At 37.8% G+C, this 23,328-nt stretch overlaps 1 protein-coding gene across 1 annotated transcript in view; it reads right to left on the bottom strand.

Moving 5' to 3' along the window:
* The window catches only part of ADD2 (adducin 2), a 146,006-nt gene that overhangs the window by 109,416 nt on the left and 13,262 nt on the right, over positions 1 to 23,328 (bottom strand). Inside the window, exon 2 of the mRNA XM_053717770.1 lies at positions 20,094 to 20,314. Within this exon, the coding sequence (XP_053573745.1) occupies positions 20,094 to 20,276 (183 nt within the window). The 5' untranslated portion in view covers positions 20,277 to 20,314. The remainder of the gene's footprint in view (positions 1 to 20,093; positions 20,315 to 23,328) is intronic.

The raw sequence follows: 23,328 nt of genomic DNA, 5'->3' as shown, positions 1-23,328 counted from the left end.
GTCCCGCCACTCACAAGTGTAAATTCTTCTAAGTCTTCTTGTTTACATAGTTTTTAAACCAGTATTGAAGTACTGACACTTTCAGTATAGGAGGGGATGCAACAGGCTAACCAGCTAAAGGAAGGGAAGGCTTCACGTTTACAAAGTTCACTAACGATCCAGTTGATTGATTCCTGTGTCAGCCAATAAGTATTGATTGATTGTCATGCCAGCCAATAAGTATGTAACTTTACATTTGTTATTGTTGAGCCCTGACCTTATTAGAGAATGGCTCAAAAATGTAATAAATGTAACCCCTTTCCATTTTCTTTCTCAGTCAGCTTGCTGCTTGCTTGTTTACCTTGCCAGTGTCATTACAGACAGAGGCAAAGAAGGTGCTGCCAGAAAGAGATAGAACAGAGAGAAAGGGGAAGAGGAACAAAAGAGGGCCCAAAGTTCTAAAACTTTTCAGTGTGATGAGATTATCTTTCTCAGTACTGTAAATAATTTTACACTTGAGGAGTTGTTAATCTAGCTAGGCAGGGTTCCAGATGTTAAAGGGCCATAATACCCAAATGTTTAAACACTTGAAAGTGATGCAGCATAGCTGTAAAAAGCTGATTAGAAAATATCACCTGAACATCTAATCATGTAAAAAAGGAAGATATGTTACCTCAAAAGTTCCTCAGTAGCCACCTCCCATTGTAAAGGATTTCTAAGCAGCATTTTAGTGTGTCTGTCCTGGGACAGCTGAAAGGATGAGCATCGTGCACTCTCATATTATTTCACCAATCAGGTAAAGGAAGCTTACTATGAAATCTCATGAGAGTTAAGTCAAATCTCATGAGATCACAGTAAGAGTTCACGACCTCAGCACTGCTGATGCTGATTGGCTGCTGTTCATTTCTTCATTTTTTTTTATTTTTACCTGCAGCTGGGAGCAGGTGAAGTATAACTTTTTACACAGAACTTACTCTGCTGAGCTGAGGAGATTATGAGGTAAAATATCTTCCTTTTTTACATAGAGATACTCAGGTGATATTTTCCTGTCAGCTTTTTGCAGTTATACTGCATCAGTTTCAAGTGATTTAGCATATGAGTATTATGTCCCTTTAAGGGGAGACACACACTATAATGCTAAAAAAAAAAAAAACCTCAAAGATTTTGTGTGATTTCTCTCCATGTTGGAGAGTTTTTTGAGCACCAGACCCAGAGAAAGAGAAGTGAGAATAGGGAGAAAAGGAAATAAGAGGTACAAAAATTATTATTAAAACGCTCATATATTTTTGTGGTCCTGTTGGCTTGTAGTAATAGCACTACCTACTACTTTATGTTTAAGCTGCTGTCCAACTACTGCTATGATGCACTGAAGATGTTCTCAATAGGAAACAGTGGGTGATTGGATTTTCATCAACAAACTATTTCCAAATTATCCCATGAGCAAATATCTGACGAAACAAAATAAATTCTGTTTGATAAAGAATTCATCCAAAATAATTTTGTATTTATCTATACACATTTGCAAGACACACCCATTTATATGAGTCACATGCAGCAATATATATATATATATATATATATATATATATATATATATATATATGTGTGTGTGTGTGTGTGTGTGTGTGTGTGTATATTAACCCTGCAAGCTCCACAGACAATTTATTCCTTGTCTTTTCAAGTTAGTGCATGGATATCAATTATAATAAGCATCAAAATGTTACCACTAAATGCATTTTTTTTATTAAAAACTGTTAAATTGATTGTAAAGTTTAATAAATAAGTGCCCAGTACTCGTAAAAACAGGGGCACTTTCATTCATTAAACTTTACAATGAACCTTCTTTTTTAAAATACCTTTGTTTTATGGAAAGCAGAGCGACAATCCTCCGTCCGCAGCTCCTGCTGTAGTTAGCAGATCGATGACGAATCTGGCTTCCTCCAATCGTTGCGTGCCTCACAAGCTGGATGCAAAAGGGGGCACGCAATGATTGGAGGAAGCTGGATTCGTCATTGATATTCTAACTACAGCAGGAGATGTGGGAGCCTGTCTATTTTCCATAACGCAAAGGTAAGTATTTTCAAAAAGAATCGTCATTGTAAAGTTTAATGAATTAAAGTGCCTCTGTTTTAAGATTATTTTTAGATATCGGGCACTTATTCATTAAACTTTACAATAACTTTAAGACTGGTACTGTTATTTCTCAAAACATGCAGTATTAAGAAAAAGGGATATTATTATATTTCTGAGCTGGACAGTATAATTTCTAGATAAGGTTTCTGTGCCATAAAAACACCAGTTGTATTTCCTGTAAGTGCATTTTCATAAAATTCAGGATATGTGTAGAGTTACTTTATTGATTAGCAGATTGTTTTATGTTAAGATGATAAAATGCTTCCATGAGCTACTTCATCCTAATAGATTTGGTATTCTGCATAGGATTCTGACCCTGCTAAAAGATCATGGATTGTATTATAGCATATTTAGGGCTAGATTACAAGTGGAGTGCTAATTTAACATGCTCCCGTAAACGGTCAAATTTGCCTGTTTACAGGCGCACGTTAAATAGCCAGCCTTTACGAGTGGGTGGTTAATGCTACCGCAAGCTCACGGTAGCAATTTGCGCTCTGGAAATTAACCAGAGGTCAGACCTCTGGTTAATTTAAAAGATGTCCGCCAATTGCCCCCAAAGTAAAGTGTATTGTTTATTTATTGAAATAAAAATTATGAGCATCTTAATTTTTTTTTACTAACTGTACAAAGCAGTTTTAAGGGGATAAAATATGCAGATGTGGGGTGTTAAACGGCGAAAAGTGCCTTTATAATGCGGTCTATGGGGACTGTGTGTTTAATGTAAATATATATGTACTGTATATGTTTATATACTGTTGAAGGAAGATTCTAATACAGAAATAAGCATGCAATATATCTATTGCTAACCTAGGTAACTATGGCTTGATTACAAGGGGAGTACAAACATTGTGGAGTGCTAATTATGCTTTGCACAAAATCTAGAATGCTTCCATTTTTTTTTAGAAATTAGTTGGTTAATTTTTTGGAATACTCAATAATTTTGTGAGCGTTATACATTGTGATATCACAAGTAAAGTATCCCAACCCCTAAACAGCCATAACCCCAATGCAATACTCCTGCCACTAAAACCCAATAATTTATTAACCCCTAAACAGAAAAAAGCCCCCAATAAACCACCTGCTATTAAACCCCTAACCACCAGACCTCCTATTGGTAACCAGAATAAGCTCTAAACCTCCTAACCTCCAGAACCCCTATCACATTTAACCCCTACACTGCCACAGGCTCCCATTAAAATAAACTCTGCCACTCAATTAAAAAAACAAAAAAACTCTGCAATCAACCCCTAACTGCCAGACCTTTCCCATCAGTAAAACCCCCTTCTGCTATTAACCCCTTAATGTCCAAAAGCTCAATTGGTAAAAAATACCCCTGCTGTTAACCCACTAACCATTAACCACAAATGGTAAAAACACCAACTCTGTATTTACCTCCTAAGCCCCCTATAATAAAAAAAAATGTCTGCTCTTTACCCCCTAACCACCAGACACCTCCATGGTAAAAAAACAAAACCCTGCTATTATCCCCCTAACTGCCAGACCTCCTCGCAACCCCCTCTGCTTTTAACCCATAGCCACCAGACCCCATTTTTTAGGCCCCCTTTCCAATTAACCCCTAAACTGCCAGACCTCGGCATCAGTAAAAATACAACCCCCACCGCTATTAGTTGTCTAATCACTAAACGCCCCCCACAGTTAATAGTTCGCTTTATGTTAGTGATAGGAAACTTTTTTACCCATTTAATTCAATTTTGTACCCATCCAGGATAAGTGGAAATTTCCAGCTCTGGCTCCCACTGCAAGACCACCCTTCATAAATCAGTATTGCTCGACCTGTAATAGATCCCTTTCAGAGAGTTAAACACACAGGTAAAATCTGCTCAGGAGCCGCAAGTATGGAACCTCCCAACCAAAACACAGCCATCGAGTCAGCCTGAAGCAGCAGGTCGAACAGAATAACAGCACTACAAGTAAAACTGTACAGTGCAGCTCTCTTGGGGATAGTGGCAGGCCATATGAGAGGAGGTTCATCACTTTCATTAGTCAGGAGGTCTTGTATAGATATAGCATGTTTGAATCTATGTTTTTGCATAGAAAATACATGAAGGAGGCGATACATGAAAGATATGTCATATAATATAATGATTTTGCTGAAAAACCTATGCAATTTTCAGACTTTGTATGTAGACAGTGAACAAGTGTCAAGATAGCTTTGCAGTGGTTAATACACATTTGTCTATATGCGGTCGATACCGAAAGAAACACAATCTCTCTCTTTAAGTTTCATCATTGACTATTCTTAGGGCTTGATTTATCACGCTCTTTGCCTCTCTATGACTGCAAGCTCTCACATCACAACCTGCAGTCAAGATTTATCAAGTAGCGGTCATCAGATTGCTGCATCCTACCCTCTTCCGACCGTGGAGATTAACAACTCCTGCATTGCATGATTGGTTGTGCGTGGGCATGGAGCGGGATTGTACGTCGTGAGCGCAAAATAGCAGGACGCCCCTGTCCCCCCTTGCTTGATAAATCAAGCCCTTAGTGCTTTAGTTTGCAACAGGGATGTGTTTGACCTTTACATATATGAGCCTCATTGGAATTTTTGTTTTTTATTTTTATTGCAGGGCCAGTGATAAAACAAAATACTATCATAAATACACAATGTAAGGAAATAAGTCAAATAAAGTGCTGCCCCCTGTGCATATTAATTAGCCACAGCTTGATTTGTGCATGAATTGGTCAGTTTTTTTTTCTCAGCTCATAGTTTATTAATCACATACATTAATAAGCCCCACTACATAAACTGTTGCAGTATACACTAAATATTTCAAGTGGTCAAAGAGACACTTGTACTCTTGAAACTAGTCATGCTATATGTATTGGCATACTGTATATAACCTGTTTCCACAATAAAGAAAAGTAAAATAAAAACTCAGTACCTTTCGATTCAGAAAGATATACACTTTGTATTTTCATGGCTTTAAAAACAAATATAATATACAGCAGGCACACAAATGATCCATCTTTCTACTGGACTATGTAAAGGATAGAGGAAATGTGATGTCCAGTTCTGTAAATTGAAGGACAGTCAAATTTTGTTAGCAAAGACCTATAATCCTGCATATTTTAATGTGTTATAGCATCACTGCTCATAGTAGGACCGATTTAAAGTGGAGCGCAAAATATCGAGGTCGCGTTCGCATTGCACCTCACTTGTAATGGACTTTCAGTGATGAGTTTGTGTAAAATGGTGCTAAATTTGCATTTTTAGTGCTGCGGCCTCGTCGCTAAAGTCAGCAGCTCTGGTTGACCACGGCACAGTGCTCTTTTATCAGGGAGGTGGCGTTTCCACCTCTAAACCAATAGCTATGGTAGCATACAAAAAAACTGTCAGATGACTAGCACGGCTATTAGTTTAAAGGTGGAAACGTCACCTCATTGGTAAAGAGCGCTGTGCTGTGGGCAGCCAGAGACGATTACTTTAGCGAGGAGCTACAGCAAAGAAAGGGCGAGTATAGCACCCTTTTTTCACAACTCATCACTGAAAGTCCAGTTTATTTTTAGTGATGGTAAATCCTCAAACCATTTTTTTTCTAGTGATGGTAAATCCTAGTGTGTTTTTTTAAACACTCAGATTTACCATCACTTTAATATTCATTCCTTTATTTAATGCTCATACTAAATGAAAAACACCCTGCATTTTACATTGTAAATGTTATCATAGAAATGAAAGGGCGGAAAAATCATCTACTATTAGGTAAGTATTCATTTTCAGGGTCCGACTATGTCTTTGTAAAAGGTTTACTGTAATATTAACCAGAGCTGCTAATTGTTGCTGTTAAAGTATCTTTTTTTTTTACTTGATTATTGTGGTTCTTATATAAATTCATTTGATCACGGAAAGTGTTTTTATATATATATATATAATGTGACAAATATATTCACTCACACACCAAGCTCTTATATAAACAATTATTTCGTATAGGCACTGTTGCTATAGAGAAACTATCATAGACTAAGGTCTTTCAATAGCGTAAGCTAGTTTATCATTATCCTAAGCTATTTTTAGAAACTACACCCCATATTATATAATTACCAAAATATATTTCCAATTGCTGTTATCACTATTCACTCTTCACCCATTCCATTATATAATTTGTTGCTCTCTTACACATGTAGGGGCATATTAATGTAAGTGCGGATGGACATGATACAATGTAGCGTATCATGTCCGCTGCACATCGATAAATGCCGACAGCATTCGCTGTCGGCATTTATCATTGCACCAGCAGTTCTTGTGAACTGCTGGTGCAATGCCGCCCCCTGCAGATTCGTGGCCAATTGACCGCTAGCAGGGGGTTGATTTCTGTCTGCCGCCTCAGAGCAGGCGGACAATTTATGGAGTAGCGGTCGTTAGACCGCTGCTTCATAACTTCTGTTTCCGGCAAAGCCTGAAGGCTCGCCAGAAACAAGGGGTATCAAGTTCCATATGGAGCTTGATAATTCGGCCCCATAGTGTGTTCTGAGGGCTTGTTTTTTGTTTTTTAAATACATTTTTTATTGAGGTACTGAAGACAGGCATACAAACAGTGTAAACATACAAGGTGAATTGCAATATAGCACAAAAGGGAAAATGTAAAATCCAACTTAGTTCTATACTAGAATGTTATAACTTTTGCACAGCTCGTCAAATAAATAGTTAACAGTTTTAAACATCAGTATTAATACATGGTGCCAAAGCAAAAGAAAACCTTCCATATTAAACCAAGGAGGTCTCTCTTGGACATAAAGTAAGAGAAAATGTAAGAGAAGGTCCTGTTTAATGAAATCGGGAAACCACTCTTGGGTCTCATTATGGTAATCTCAGATTTTATATTTTATTTTCCTATAATGAATCCATTCAATGAATATGTTTCCAAACATAGAGTAGAGATAAAAACCTCTATTTTCTCGTTTTACTTATGTGTTGTTAGAACTCATAAAAGAACAATTTTGTCAAATTTTATGAGGGAACAAGATTACAAGGGTATGGTAATGTAAAGCCCCTACGCTTGTGATACGACTGAAAATGACTTGCACAAATATATTCACATGTGGAAGCTTATAGCAAACATTGCTCACGATTAGACAACAAACAGTCTGTAAAGAAGCTATATATTTCTAGTCAACAGATATACATCAAAACGTTACACGTGCCTATATTTCAGGAGAACTAGTAGCATCAAGCATAGAGTTATATAGGCTTGAACATCCCTAGAGACTATTGCTGAATCCTCTGTAGTGAAGCACGTATGGTCTCTTGTTTCTGGGCAGTAAATCACAATAGGGCAAAGATTGAGCAGTTTTGGACCTCATACTTGCTGTAATATAATGTGATGAGCACTTCTAATAGTGTGTACATATATCAAGTAGTGAGAGGCAAAGTACATAGGGTCAAACAACTATGAGCGTGGATAGTGTACAATATGAACATATTATTTCTATCATGACTCACTTATAGTATAGAAAAAAAAAATATTCTACTCCATCTCGGCCGCAGACAGAGCAAATTTGTGTGACTATATGTTTGCTAGAAGCTCTTTAGGTTAATCAATATACATAACTTGTAAGAATCAGGGCATTGTGTTGTTCTAATATATAGCAAAGTGACCAAGGTATATTTATATGGGCTATTTAAGCAGCTAAGGTTGGGTGATGTTATATAGTATAATATTAAAAGGACCCATATTGGGTATTGCTTTACACTGGGATATAAGCATTTATGTGTAAAGCTGTAACATATCCCAGCCTGATATCAATGTCCCTTTAAGACTGCTTTCCCTGCTTCTGACAATCATGCTGGTTTGGGCAGTATTTGCATTCAACTTACCTGCCTAATTAATCATCATTCATGCACCTGATTCCCTCAACCTCTTTTTAAAAGGACAGTCTAGTCAAAATAAACTTTCATGATTCAGATAGGGCATGTAATTTTAAACAATTTTCCAATTTACTTTTATCACCAATTTTGCTTTGTTCTCTTGGTATTCTTAGTTGAAAGCTTAACCTAGGAGGTTCATATGCTAATTTCTTAGACCTTGAAGGCCGCCTCTTAAGAATGCATATTAACAGGTTTTTCACCACTAGAGGGTGTTAGTTCATGTGTTTCATATAGATAACACTGTGCTCATGCACATGAAGTTACCTGGGAGCCATCACTGATTGGCTAAACTGAAAGTCTGTCAAAAGAACTGAAATAAAGGGGCAGTTTGCAGAGGCTTAGATACAAGATAATCACAGAGGTAAAAAAATATATAAATATAACTGTGTTGGTCATGGGGAATGGGTAAAAAAGGGATTATTTATCTTTTAAAACAATAACAATTCTGGTGTAGACTGTCCCTTTAAGTCTTCTCAGGCCTAATGTGCATTGCATTAACTTTGAAGTTGTGTTCCTGAACAACAGAGGTCTGTGACTGTTCCTGCATGGATTTTACCAACTTATTCAAGCTACAGCCTTTCCTTTTACCTATGCTTAAAATCATCTAATCGCAAGTATCCAAATAATTCCATTTTGTTTCCTGGACACTGCTACTTAAACTCTGAACTTCTAATTACAAGTATGCATTTGGTTATAATCACTCTCTAATTACTACAACAGCATCTTACTCAGAACTTTATAACTATTCTCTGCTACAAGTTGTCATAGCTGAAATCTCCTCCTCCATATATGTTAATATATTCAGAACTCTGCATCTATTTGTTCAGTTAAAAGCTTTCATGTGATTCTCCATTATATGCACAAACAGTAATTAATGCCTTAAACTTGCAACTTGTCTATCATCTGTGCTGCTCTGTTTATTACTAACATACAGCTCTATATTATATTATGTACTGTGAACCTGCAACAAACCTTGCGCCTAGATTTAGAGTTCTGCGTTAGCCGTCAAAACCAGCGTTAGGTGGTCCTAACGCTGGTTTTGGCCGCCCGCTGGTATTTAGAGTCAGTCAGGAAAGGGTCTAACGCTCACTTTCCAGCCGCGACTTTTCCATACCGCAGATCCCCTTACGTCAATTGCGTATCCTATCTTTTCAATGGGATCTTTCTAACGCTGGTATTTAGAGTCTTGGCTGAAGTGAGCGTTAGAAATCTAATGACAAGACTCCAGCCGCAGGAAAAAGCAAGGAGTTAAGAGCTTTCTGGGCTAACGCCGGTTCATAAAGCTCTCAACTACTGTGCTCTAAAGTACACTAACACCCATAAACTACCTATGTACCCCTAAACCGAGGCCCCCCATATCGCCGCCACTCTATTACATTTTTTTAACCCCTAATCTGCCGACCGCACACCGCCGCAACCTACATTATCCCTATGTACCCCTAATCTGCTGCCCCTAACATCGCCGACCCCTACATAATATTTATTACCCCCTAATCTGCCCCCCCCAACGTCGCCGCTACCTACCTACAATTATTAACCCCTAATCTGCCGACCAGACCTCACCGCTACTATAATAATTGTATTAACCCCTAATCTGCCTCACTCCCGCCTCGCAAACCCTATAATAAATAGTATTAACCCCTAATCTGCCCTCCCCAACGTCGCTGCCACCTACCTACAATTATTAACCCCTAATCTGCCGACCGGACCTCACCGCTACTCTAATAAATGTATTAACCCCTAAAGCTAAGTCTAACTCTAACCCTAACACCCCCCTAAGTTAAATATAATTTTATTCTAACAAAATAAAATAAATCTTATTAAATAACATATTCCTATTTAAATCTAAATACTTACCTGTAAAATAAACCCTAATATAGCTACAATATAAATAATAATTATATTGTAGCTATTTTAGGATTAATATTTATTTTACAGGCAACTTTGTATTTATTTTAACCAGGTACAATAGCTATTAAATAGTTAATAACTATTTAATAGTTACCTAGTTAAAATAATTACAAAATTACCTGTAAAATAAATCCTAACCTAAGTTACAATTAAACCTAACACTACACTATCAATAAATTAATTAAATAAACTATCTACAATTATCTACAATTAAATCAACTAAACTAAATTACAAAAAAAACAACACTAAATTACAAAAACAAACAAACACTTAATTACAAAAATAAAAAAAGATTACAAGAATTTTAAACTAATTACACCTACTCTAAGCCCCCTAAAAAAATAACAAAGCCCCCCAAAATACAAAAATGCCCTACCCTATTCTAAAATAAAAAATTAACAGCTCTTTTACCTTACCAGCCCTTAAAAGGGCCTTTTGTGGGGCATGCCCCAAAGAAAACAGCTATTTTGCATTTAAATAAACATACAATACTCCCCCAACATTACAACCCACCACCCACATACCCCTAATCTAACCCAAACCCCCCTTAAAAAACCTAACACTAAGCCCCTGAAGATCTTCCTACCTTGTCTTCACCACTCCGGGTATCACCGATCCGTCCAGAAGAGGGTCCGAAGTCTTCCTCCTATCCAGCAAGAAGAGGTCCAGAAGAGGCTCCAAAGTCTTCATCCTATCCGGCAAGAAGAGGAGATCCGGACCAGCAAACATCTTCATCCAAGCAGCATCTTCTATCTTCTTCCATCCGGCGCGGAGCGGGACCATCTTGAAGCAGCCGACGCGGATCCATCCTCTTCTAACGATGTCCTAAGTCCGAATGAAGGTTCCTTTAAATGACGTCATCCAAGATGGCGTCCCTCGAATTCCGATTGGCTGATAGGATTCTATCAGCCAATCGGAATTAAGGTAGGAAAAATCTCATTAGCTGATTGAATCAGCCAATCAGATTCAAGTTCAATCCGATTGGCTGATCCAATCAGCCAATCAGATTGAGCTTGCATTCTATTGGCTGTTCCGATCAGCCAATAGAATGTGAGATCAATCTGATTGGCTGATTGGATTTTTCCTACCTTAATTCCGATTGGCTGATAGAATCCTATCAGCCAATCGGAATTCGAGGGATGCCATCTTGGATGATGTCATTGAAAGGAACCTTCATTCGGACTTAGGACGTCGTTAGAAGAGGATGGATCCGCGTCGGCTGCTTCAAGATGGTCCCGCTCCACGCCGGATGGAAGAAGATAGAAGATGCCGCTTGGATGAAGATGTTTGCCGGTCCGGATCTCCTCTTCTTGCCGGATAGGATGAAGACTTTGGAGCCTCTTCTGGACCTCTTCTTGCTGGATAGGAGGAAGACTTTGGACCCTCTTCTGGACGGATAGGTGATACCCGCGTGGTGAAGACAAGGTAGGAAGATCTTCAGGGGCTTAGTGTTAGGTTTTTTAAGGGGGGTTTGGGTTAGATTAGGGGTATGTGGGTGGTGGGTTGTAATGTTGGGGGGGTATTGTATGTTTATTTAAATGCAAAAGAGCTGTTTTCTTTGGGTCATGCCCGCAAAAGGCCCTTTCAAGGGCTGGTAAGGTAAAAGAGCTGTTAAATTTTTATTTTAGAATAGGGTAGGGCATTTTTTTATTTTGGGGGGCTTTGTTATTTTTTTAGGGGGCTTAGAGTAGGTGTAATTAGTTTAAAATTCTTGCAATCTTTTTTTATTTTTTGTAATTTAGTGTTTTTTTTGTAATTTAGTTTAGTTGATTTAATTGTAGATAGTTTATTTAATTAATTTATTGATAGTGTAGTGTTAGGTTTAATTGTAACTTAGGTTAGGATTTATTTTACAGGTAATTTTGTAATTATTTTAACTAGGTAACTATTAAATAGTTATTAACTATTTAATAGCTATTGTACCTGGTTAAAATAAATACAAAGTTGCCTGTAAAATAAATATTAATCCTAAAATAGCTACAATATAATTATTATTTATATTGTAGCTATATTAGGGTTTATTTTACAGGTAAGTATTTAGATTTAAATAGGATTAATTTATTTAATAAGAATTATTTTATTTTGTTAGAATAAAATTATATTTAACTTAGGGGGGTGTTAGGGTTAGAGTTAGACTAAGCTTTAGGGGTTAATACATTTATTAGAGTAGCGGTGAGGTCCAGTCGGCAGATTAGGGGTTAATAATTGTAGGTAGCTGGCGGCTACGTTGGGGGCGGCAGTTTAGGGGTTAATAAATATAATATAGGGGTCGGCGGTGTTAGGGGCAGCAGATTAGGGGTACATAGGGATAACGTAGGTTGCGGCGGTGTACAGAGCGGCAGATTAGGTGTTAAAAATAATATGCAGGGGTCAGCGATAGCGGGGGCGGCAGATTAGGGGTTAATAAGTGTAAGGCTAGGGGTGTTTAGACTCGGGGTACATGTTAGGGTGTTAGGTGCAGACTTAGGAAGTGTTTCCCCATAGGAAACAATGGGGCTGCGTTAGGAGCTGAACGCTACTTTTTTGCAGGTGTTAGGTTTTTTTTCAGCTCAAACTGCCCCATTGTTTCCTATGGGGGAATCGTGCACGAGCACGTTTTTGAAGCTGGCCGCGTCCGTAAGCACCGCTGGTATTGAGAGTTGCAGTGGCGGTAAATATGCCTCTACGCTCCCTTTTTGGAGCCTAACGCAGCCCTTCTGAGAACTCTAAATACGAGTGTTGTTTAAAAGGTGTGGGGGAAAAAAGCACGCGTAGCTAACGCACCCCTTTGGCCGCAGAACTCTAAATCTAGGCGTTAGTTTGCATCTATGAGTCAATCTTCTACCAGTTTACTCTGAAGCCTGAACATTCCACATTGCTATATTTTTCTCTTATGAATCCTGCAGTTACTCCTATTAACTAACTATGTCACAGTGAAGCCAGAATAAATTGTATACATATGTTGCACACTCCATGAATTCTACAATAACTAGCAACTATGAATCACATAATTTCATCTATCCATGTCCAGGATACTCTTCCCCGGGGCAGGGGGCAGTGTCTTCAAATCCCTACCACTGCCCCAAGGGTCTGTGTCCTGAGCGCATGTACCCTGGAACATGACAGAAAGTTAATGCCTAAAAAAGGGTTCCGCAGTGGTAGTGGATGCACCGACCCTCGAAGGAAAATAAAAAATTACAACCTATCTCAGACCCAAGCTATCCCTAAAGGAAAAACAGAAGATTTTCATACTTTTAAAAATTTAAAGACACAGTACTCCCATTCTAGACTATCCTCTACTCGTGTTCGTGGTTACCATTTTGGTGAAACTGATCCTGAATCTGACTATGAAAATGAAGAGAATGTAACCATAGATTCAGCAGAAAAAAATCAGATATTTAAAGAGACAGAACCACTTTTCTAGAATTTAATCTACTCCTCATGTTCGTGAATTCCATTTTGGTGAAACTGATTCTGAATCTGACTATGAAAATGAAGAGAATGTATCCATAGATTCAGCAGAAAAAAATCAGATCTTTAAAGATTTAAAGAGACAGAACCACTTTTCTAGAATTTCATCTACTCCTCATGTTCGTGATTTCCATTTTGGTGAAACTGATTCTGAGTCTGACTATGTAACTGAAGAAGATGTATTCATAGAATCAGCAGAATAAAATAAGATATTTAAAGATTTAAAGAGACAGGACTACTGTTCCAGAATACCATCTACTCCTCCTGTTTGTGATTCCCATCCTGGTGATACTGACTCTGAGTCTGAATATGTCAACGAGGAGGATGACTTCACAGATCCAGCTGAACTGGCATTAGACTGGTATGAGTGCAACTTTAATTCACCACAAACTCAGACAAAACCACAACCTATTGGCTATAATGACATCCTTGGTAGCTATATTTACAATATAGATGATACAGACAGCTCTCATCATGAAACCTCTCATGAAAATACTGATCTTCCTATTTCTGATATTCCCATGGATTCTGTAGATTGGACAGATTCAGCGCTGGAAGAAGAGACATCTGGTTTACAGACTGCTGTTTGGAGAAATGGTCCCCTCAACTACTTTGCTGATTTATTACTTCAGAATTATGCATCCAGTGATGAAGAGGATTTCTGTTCTCAACCTGATATAAGGTACTCCAGGCCACAGTGGCACCACCCTAAGAAGCCTCATAATGGGAAGAAATCTCAGTTATCTAAGCTCTCTGAAAAAAAAAGAAGAAAAAGAAAATATTTCTGCCTACAGAAAATCAGAACTGTAAAGAGGAAACTCAGCTCGAATCTCCTGTTTCAGTTTCTGTTGTGCCAGATCCTCTCTTGCCTCATGATACTCTCAACACCAAGCTGGATGTTGTCTCTAGTCGCCATCAGTCTGTTTTTAAAGCATTTAATGGTGTCTCTTCTCAGACTTTAAAATTACAAACACTGCTTTCAACTACTGATTCCTTACATCCCTCTCATGCTGCCGCAATGTCTTTAAACCCTGTGCTAGAAGCAAAATATCATTTTGTTCCAGATATACAACCTTTCAGTTTATCAGAAATAGTCCCTGGAGAATTTAGCTCTGAAATTCAAACTCAAATAAGAATGCCTGCAGAACCCCAGACAACGTCTCAGTCAGAATCTTGTGTCACAATTCCTCCGCATCTACCTGAGAGTGGCATATTTCAGTACACTTCACCTTCTCAAATTTCTTCTGTTACTGCATCTAAGAAAATGTTTTCCTTGGGCGATACTGCGCATCAACCTACATTTTCTACTACATCCGTTTCCTGTACAGGAATTCCTGATACTGAACCCTGTGAGGATAACATTGAACCTAGTTCGCAAGTAGACGTTCTTGACCCTGAAACTTGTACTAAAGTTCTTCAAGAAGATTTCCCAGTTGCCATTCCTGTCCCTGTTTTCCATGATGATATTACTAAACCTGGCATCAAGGTGGACTCTCCTGTTTTTGACCCTGGTATGGGTATTCCTTTGTTTAACCCAGAAATGGGTGTAATAATACTTGATCCTGAAGATAGCCATGCCCTCTGCTCACAAGCGAGTATGGTTTTTGGCTCTAAAGTGGGTTCTTTTTCTTTTTCTATAGTTGAACCTTGCCCTGGCATGGGCATTCCTTCACCTGATCCTACTGAGGATATTCCTGAACCTTGCCCAGATGTGGGTATTCCTGAACCTTGCCCTGGTGAGGGCATTTCTTCACTTGTTCCTATTAAGGATATTCCTGTACCTTGCCCGGGTGTGGGTACTTCTGAACCTTGCCCAGATGTGGGTATTCCTGAATCTTGCCCTGGTGAGGGCATTCATTCACTTGATCCTATTGAGGATATTCCTGTACCTTGCCCTGATGTGGTTATTCCTGAACCTTGCCCTGGTGTGGGCATTCATATACCTGTTCCTAGTGAGAACACTCTTGATTCTGAATCAAGTAAGGAGACATTTCATATTGAATCAGAAGATGGCAAGAACTGGACAAATCTTGCACTCTACACTTCTATCTCCTACTTTGAAGAAAGCCCTGCTATTGGGCTAGAAGTGGCTATAGCTTTTTCTTTTGGAGTATATCTAATCCTCAGCCAAGAGGTTAATTCTGAGGATACTCAAATCTCTGATCCAAAGGTGGATAATCTGGTTATCAATCCAGAATGCTGCATCTCTATTTCTGAAGTTGAGGAAAGCCTATTCATATGTCTAGGACTGGGTGCCTTTTCATTGGCTGTGTACATGGTCATCTATTATGAAGAACATCCGCCTATCAACCCTCAGGATGATTCTGTGGTAGGAAGCTCATTGTACGTTACGTTCATGCATTCTCACAATGACTACAAGAAAGATGATTTAAAATTTTGCTCTCATCATTTTCAAGATCTTTTGATACCTGAATTCCATGGCCTTTGCTTTGTCATTTTACTTTTTCAAGAGATTTCCAATCCTCCTTTCTTTATTTCCGATTGGACTCACTACCTCCATACACCTACTGCCGGCACTCCATATCATTTTTGTTCTCTCTCCTTTTGGTTTGTGTTGGGCGCCTGGAGGTCACCTTTAAGGAGGGGGTTCTGTAACATATCCCAGCCTGATATCACTGTCCCTTTAAGACTGCTTTCCCTGCTTCTGACAATCATGCTGGTTTGGGCAGTATTTGCATTCAACTTACCTGCCTAATTAATCATTCATGCACCTGATTCCCTCAGCCTCTTTTTAAGTCTTCTGAAGCCTAATATGCATTGCATTAACTTTGAAGTTGTGTTCCTGAACAACAGAGGTCTGTGACTGTTCCTGCATGGATTTTACCAACTTATTCAAGCTACAGCCTTTCCTTTTACCTATGCTTAAAATCATCTAATCGCAAGTATCCAAAAAAATCCATTTTGTTTCCTGGACACTGCTACTTAAGAAACTCTAAACTTTATTCTAAATTACAAGTATGCATTTGGTTATCATCACTCTCTAATTACTTCAACAGCATCTTACTCAGAACTTTATAACTATTCTCTGCTACAAGTTGTCATAGCTGAAATATCCTCCTCCATATATGTTAATATATTCAGAACTCTGCATCTATTTGTTCAGTTAAAAGCTTTCATGTGATTCTCCATTATATGCACAAACAGTAATTAATGCCTTAAACTTGCAACTTGTCTATCACCTGTGCTGCTCTGCTTATTACTGACATACAGTTCTATATAATATTGTGTACTGTGAACCTGCAACAAACCTTAGTTTGCATCTATGAGTCAATCTTCTGCCAGTTTACTCTGAAGCCTGAACATTCCACATTGCTATATTTATCTCTCATTGAATCCTGCAGCTACTCCTATTAACTAACTATAAGTCACAGTGAAGCCAGAATAAATTGTATACATATGTTGCAAACTCTATGAATTCTACAATAACTTCTAGCAACGATGAATCACAGAATATCATCTATCCACGTCCAGGATACTCTTCCCCTGGTAAGGGGTTGGTGTCTCCAAATCCCTACCACTGCCCCGAGGGTCTGTGTCCTGAGCGCATGTACACCAGAACATGACAAAAGCCTAATCTAGGTAAATATTTTACTGAGCTTTATTATTATTTAATTATTATTAATTACTTACCACAAATGCAAGTAACCATCTATGTCTGACGTATAGGGTTGGCATACTGTAGGTTGTTCCAACAATACCCATTAGTATTTACATAAATATACTTTGGAGCAAACTTATGTGAGTCTACCCCCACCTGAATTGTCACAACCCCATATAAGAGAAAAAGTAAACACTACATTAAATGATGTACTCAATTAATAAGGCAGTTTTCATAGTAGTCCATAGTAGGATATTCAATCTAAACCTTCAGAAATAGAGAATTAAAAAAAATCACCACGTATAGCAAAACTATAGTGCTACTACAGTATTTAGCTACGAAAATCAACAGAAGTCATTATCTGTGACTGGCAATAAACCAAAATGTTAATATATTCCAACCTATATATGGGGTGGGGACAAAGAAAACATTATTGAACTAGCATTGCAGAGCGAATTTTAATTATACGAAATGATAGGCATGGAATCATATCTAATACTCAAGGTTGGCTTAATTACATGTGGTTATAGAGGGTATAGATTGCATATATTGTACAGAAGTACCGTAACAATCTGTAGCTATCCCCAATGTTTATGTCGTCTCTGTGAACTCATTTTATTGGAAGTCTAGTGACCAAATTGCCGCAGGAACTAAGCAATGAGTTCGAAAAACAGTTGCACACTGCAGTTCAGGTGCACAGCTGCTCAGACCTGGACAAGCCACCAGGATCAACATGAGATGTCTTCTGTCTTGCCTAGAGCAAAAGCCCTGCCACCCAGCTCCAGTACCATCAAAGTAGTGAGGTTGTATGGGAGTATGGAGATTAACTTTCCATTGAGATCCGGCCCCATCTTCGCGCTCAGCTGTACGGAAGGGACTTGCTTGCAGCCCCTCACTGGACTCACTGCTACCAACCAGCTTTGAGGCCTCCGCTGGGTGAGTATATAGAGTGGCATCTTTGGGGAGTGTCTCCCTGGTGTATTGAAGTGGACATCATCAAGCTATTAGTCATCCCGGGGATAATCCGGTCTCGGTTCTGCCTGTCTCTGTTAGCAGGGACCTTTCCTTTTATAGTTTGAGGTGGTGGGCTAGTAATATTATTAGGTAGAGCTGCAACTTCCTCTATTATATCTTTTGTTGTCGCAGTTTGATGCTTTGTAAATTTATTTTCCATCTCTAGGGTAGGAGCATTCTTTATTGCTGTGGTAGGTAGCACGTCTCCTGGACTCAGACCAGTGTGCATTAGCAAGTTTGTACCCTCGGTTATCTTATTAATGGCACCATGCAAACTATGTTCCAGCTCATTAAGATGTTCTTTTAAGAGATGAAAGAACTTCAGTTCCCAAACATCTAGTGATAACATAGCTTGAGGTTTTTGTTTTCAGTGTCTGTGCACTGTTTGCCCGGCCTGTGAGTTTACCGGGGCGGGTGTTGAGAACCGCTCTGTGGAGAGCCTGCCCTAGGCCTCAATGCTCCGGATTGGTATGCAGAGGTGGGATTCTCCCTTAAAATATATCTTTCAAATCAGCTTGGCCTATAGGCACTAAATATAAGGGTGAACTTGCTGGATGGTCAATTAATACACTGATAAGAGGCAGATTATCTGTGATCCACTCGGAGGAACCAATATTGCAACCATTCAAGGTGCTGCCCAAAGACACGCCACGTCTCTCCCTTTTTAATCTGCTTACCCGCTCTTTCGCACTATGGGCTAGCTTACAAATGGAGTGCTATCGAAAGTGTGAAGATGTAAACAATCGCAAGATTGCGGTGTATTTTACGCTCAAATCCATATTACAAGTGGCATGCTGTTTAAATTACTGCAAATTAGTTTACACAAACTTGCGGTAATAAACGTTCCACATATTTTCTATGCTTGACGTATTACAAGTTGAAAGTAAATACAAACACTTAAACACAATCACATTTAATACTCAAACTTTTTACGCAACCTTAAAGTTCACGTAAAGAGTTTGGCGGAAGAAAACAATTGTACTAAAATACATTTATCCCCTAAACCGCCACAACCCCACATCACAAAGTACACCTCTACACTATTAACCCATAAACAACCACACATCCCATTGCAAAGTACACCTCTATAGTATTAACCCCTAAACCACCACACATCCACATTGCAAAGTACCCCAATAAACGATTAACCCCTAAACCACCACACATTGCAAAGTACACCTCTACACTATTAATCCCTAAACAGCCACATACCCCATTGCAAAGTACCCCTCTATGCTTGGCTATGTGTACTTTGCGAAGGGGGTTGTGGCAATTCAGGGGTTAATAGTGTAGAGGGGTAAAAAAACAGTAACACAGTTTCTGTGATTAAAGGAACTTATTTAAGAACCACAATAATCAAGTAAAAGAAAAGATACTTTAACACCAACAATTAGCAGCTCTGGTTAATATTACAGTGAGCCATAGACTAGACCCTGAAAGGGAACACTTACCTAATAGTAAATTCTTTTTTCAACCATTCCATTTCTATGATAACATTTACAACAGAAAAAGTAGGGTTTAAGTGTTTTTCATTTAGTATGATATTAATGAAAGTGACTGTTGTTAAAGTGACATTAAACCTAAACTTTTTCTGTCATAATTCTTGAATTAGTTCTATTATCTATTTTGTTTTGTTCTCGTTGAAAAGAATAGGATCAGGAGCTGGGAGCTAGCTGCTTATTGGTGGCTGTACATATATACCACTTGCCTTTGACTTACATATGTGCTTAGCTAGCGCTCAGTAGTGCATTGCTTTGCCTTTAATAAAGGTTACCATAAGAATGAAGCAAAATTAATCATAGAAATAAATTTGAAAGTTGTTAAAAATTGTATGCTCTATCTGGATAATGAAAGAAAAAAGTTGAGTTTCATGTCCCTTTAACTCTGAGCAACACATTATGAGAGATTTGTGTGGATCAATCTGTTGTGTCTGTGGGTGAAGAAGAGTCCTTGCCTGCTGCTGTTACAAGGCACGAGTAAAGTGATGTGAAATTGCATTACAAGACTTAGGTCATGGGGAAATCTTAAACATAATTTGCATATTAAATTTTTATTTCTGCTCATTTATAGTTCAAACAACCCTTTTTCCCCTATCTACTTACAGGGCTTTGTAAGATCATAGTCACTCTCTTCTTCTGGTCCATCACATTGAAGTCTTGTCTGATGTCGGCAGCCATGTTACGGACACGCAGATACTCTGGGTCATCCTCGGAATATCGGTCAAAGTATCTCTGCTCGTGCATAGGAGGGGAGGAAACCTGTTCAGGAGTAGTTTGGCTACTCATCTCTGCAGTTCTGCTTCTTTCTCAACAAAAAGCAAAATCTGTGAGAAGAAAAAACAGATTGATGGGTAACATCTAGAATGACAGCCTCAATTACATAAAAAAAACAATCAACTACTCAGTCAAGCACGATGCATCTGATACAGCTGCATACAAGAAAATAGTCTTATTTAAAGGGACATAAACCACTAGCAATAATATTTTTCTAAAGTTTCGCAATAAATGAGAATAATAAATGAGTTTGAACATTTTTCCAATTCAATTGGAGTTGTTTACAATGGTTAAACTCCACCCACCACTTGACTTATTTGGAGGAGCCAATCGGGGCTTATTACTGCAGTAGACAAGGATTACCATTTTCATTTTGTTAGCAATGCTACAATTGTTTGCGCAGTTCCTTATCACATCACATCTGCTGAGGTGTTTTTGGGACACACATGTGACAGAATAAAGTTTGAGAAGTCTGGGAATCTTTACAACTGGAAGACTCACAGTTTTCAGAGTTAAATTACACTAAAATGGTGCACGATAACTAATAAAATCATATTGAAAAGTTGTTTCTTATACATAATTAAACATATATTACAATCAAGGGCCATTATAGTGGAAAAATGGCAAGCTCTAATTTTTAACCCCTGAGAAGAGGTTAAACGCACAGTAAAAGTACTGATTAGGAACTGTTGGTCCAGAGTAAAAACTGCTGGTGAGCCACTCAGCAGCAGCAATCAAGCAGATGGATCATGTGACTATCACTGCTGATTAGTCCTCTGACCGTTTCTGCTCAGGACCCTCAGTTCTCTGCGACTCCTGAGAATTACTTTAAAAGGAACAGTGTACACTAATATATTCTCCCTTTTAATGTGTTCCCTATTATCCATTTGTAACTACTGGAGCAGAATAAATTGTTTACAAATTGCTACTTCTCCTTTATTGTTTTATTTGAAATAACTGCCTATTGTATCCCCACCCATACTGAACATTTATGTACTTAAGTTTTGGTTACAACAAAAATGTAAACAAGAATGTTTAGATAAAATAATGATCCCAGTGGGGGCTGTGATAGAGCGGTACTACAATGTTTATTTTCCGTTTTCTTTTTAAGACGCTGATGGTTGAAACATCCACAATGTGACCATATATTCAAAAGGGATTTGTCGCGGGAACAAGTTTGCTGGTGAAATATTAAAAACTACTGACATCAGCGTTTGAAGGTGGGTGACAATATTTTCAAAGCAGCATCACCACCTATATTTAAGGTGTAATGTAAATGATCCATTTAGACAATATTGAATGACAATACCATTTACACGTGTCAACAGACGCACAACCCATTTTGTTACAATACAATAGTGAAACTAGGACATCAGTAATACACCTATAGGAGGTGGGGGATTGTGTGTATATTGTACATGTATATACAATATATTATTTCTATACATTTTATTGTATAATGCTGTAGTATGTAATGTAATTATTGCCATGTTTCTAAAAATCAAGTATTTTGCTTTTGATGTGTTGTTTTGTTTATTTAGGAAGTTTTCGAGTTCATGATATTAATATTTCATAAAAGACAGTAGCCACGACTTTATTGTCTTTCTTATTTTTTGCCTTTATAAGAAATATTAGAAATATTTATAGAAATGTTCAGAACAGTGAGAAATCATATTGGCAATAAATAAAGAAAGCTATAATATCACAAACATGAAATCTTCCTAAACCCCACCACCCCTCTAGATTACAAGTGCTGCGCTAACATTAGGTTAGCTAGGCAGGTTAGCGTGACTGAAGACCTTGCATAAAGGTTTAGGGTTAAAAAAAACATGCATTAAACACAACATAAATGCATTAAAATTAACATTTACACTCATATATATATATACTATCTAATAAAAAATATTTATATAATATGACAAGGTGTTTGACTGCAAATTACTATACATATATATATATATATATATATATATATATACACACACATATATATATCTATATACACACACACGCATACATGTGTGTGTGTGTATGAATGTATGTATGTATATATATATATATATATATATGTGTGTGTGTGTGTGTGTATATTTGTGTATACATGTGTATTTATGTGTTTTTATGTATATACATGCATATATACATTTATAGACACATGTATACACGTATATAAACATATATTTACATATATACATATGTATATATAATATGGAGCCCTTTCCACTCAAATACCTGAAAACAATAAAATTCATCTTTATTTAATTTTAATATTTAATAATGTATTCAACTGTGTATGCAGTGTAAATATTTTACATTTTTATGTTCTAAACATAGGGGAAAATGGTCTATGTATTTTTAAATAGATATTCCTATATATCTGCGCAGTTGGTCTAATTCATGTCGGGTTATCGTGAGCGATAAGTGTAAGGTTTTTTCAGTTCGCGCTCTCTATTGAAGTCTATGGAGAGAAGTTAACACAATCGCGATATCTGAAGCCCTGAAGTTAGTGTGTGTCGGCTTTCACTCGTGTGCAAACATTTTACTTTCAACTTCTGGCAGTGTTTGCATGCGAGCGAAAGCACTAAATGGCGTGCCACTTGTAATCTGGCCCTATATTAGGCTGTGGTTTTAGTTAGCAGAAATAGTTATTTCATATACAAAAATACACCTAAATGAACAATCCCCCATACATTTTAAACTCTGCAACTGGTATAACTAGTAATTTGAAACACATTAAGGAGAAACCGATTTTACAGTACATTGTCCCTTTAACTATGTAGGAGTTAAACACATAGAGCTAGTGAAAAAAACGACATGCTATCAGCAATTAGAGCCTGTCATTTTTCCACTATAGTGGCCCTTTATTTGATTTTAAAAGCACAGCATTTTTGCAATAAACTTGCTAGCAACGGTAACCCAACTTAGGTGATAAACATTTTTTGGATATGTGACCATGATGTCACAAGCAGTAAGAGTATATGGAAGCCTTAGTGGCATGCACAAATGGCCTACTAGCATATGCTCAACTGCTTATGTACACAAGAAAAGTGTATTGTAGAAAGGG

The sequence above is a fragment of the Bombina bombina genome, chromosome 6 (assembly GCF_027579735.1).
Source record: "Bombina bombina isolate aBomBom1 chromosome 6, aBomBom1.pri, whole genome shotgun sequence".
NCBI classification, from domain to species: domain Eukaryota; kingdom Metazoa; phylum Chordata; class Amphibia; order Anura; family Bombinatoridae; genus Bombina; species Bombina bombina.
This window is presented reverse-complemented; position numbering and strand designations above follow the sequence as displayed.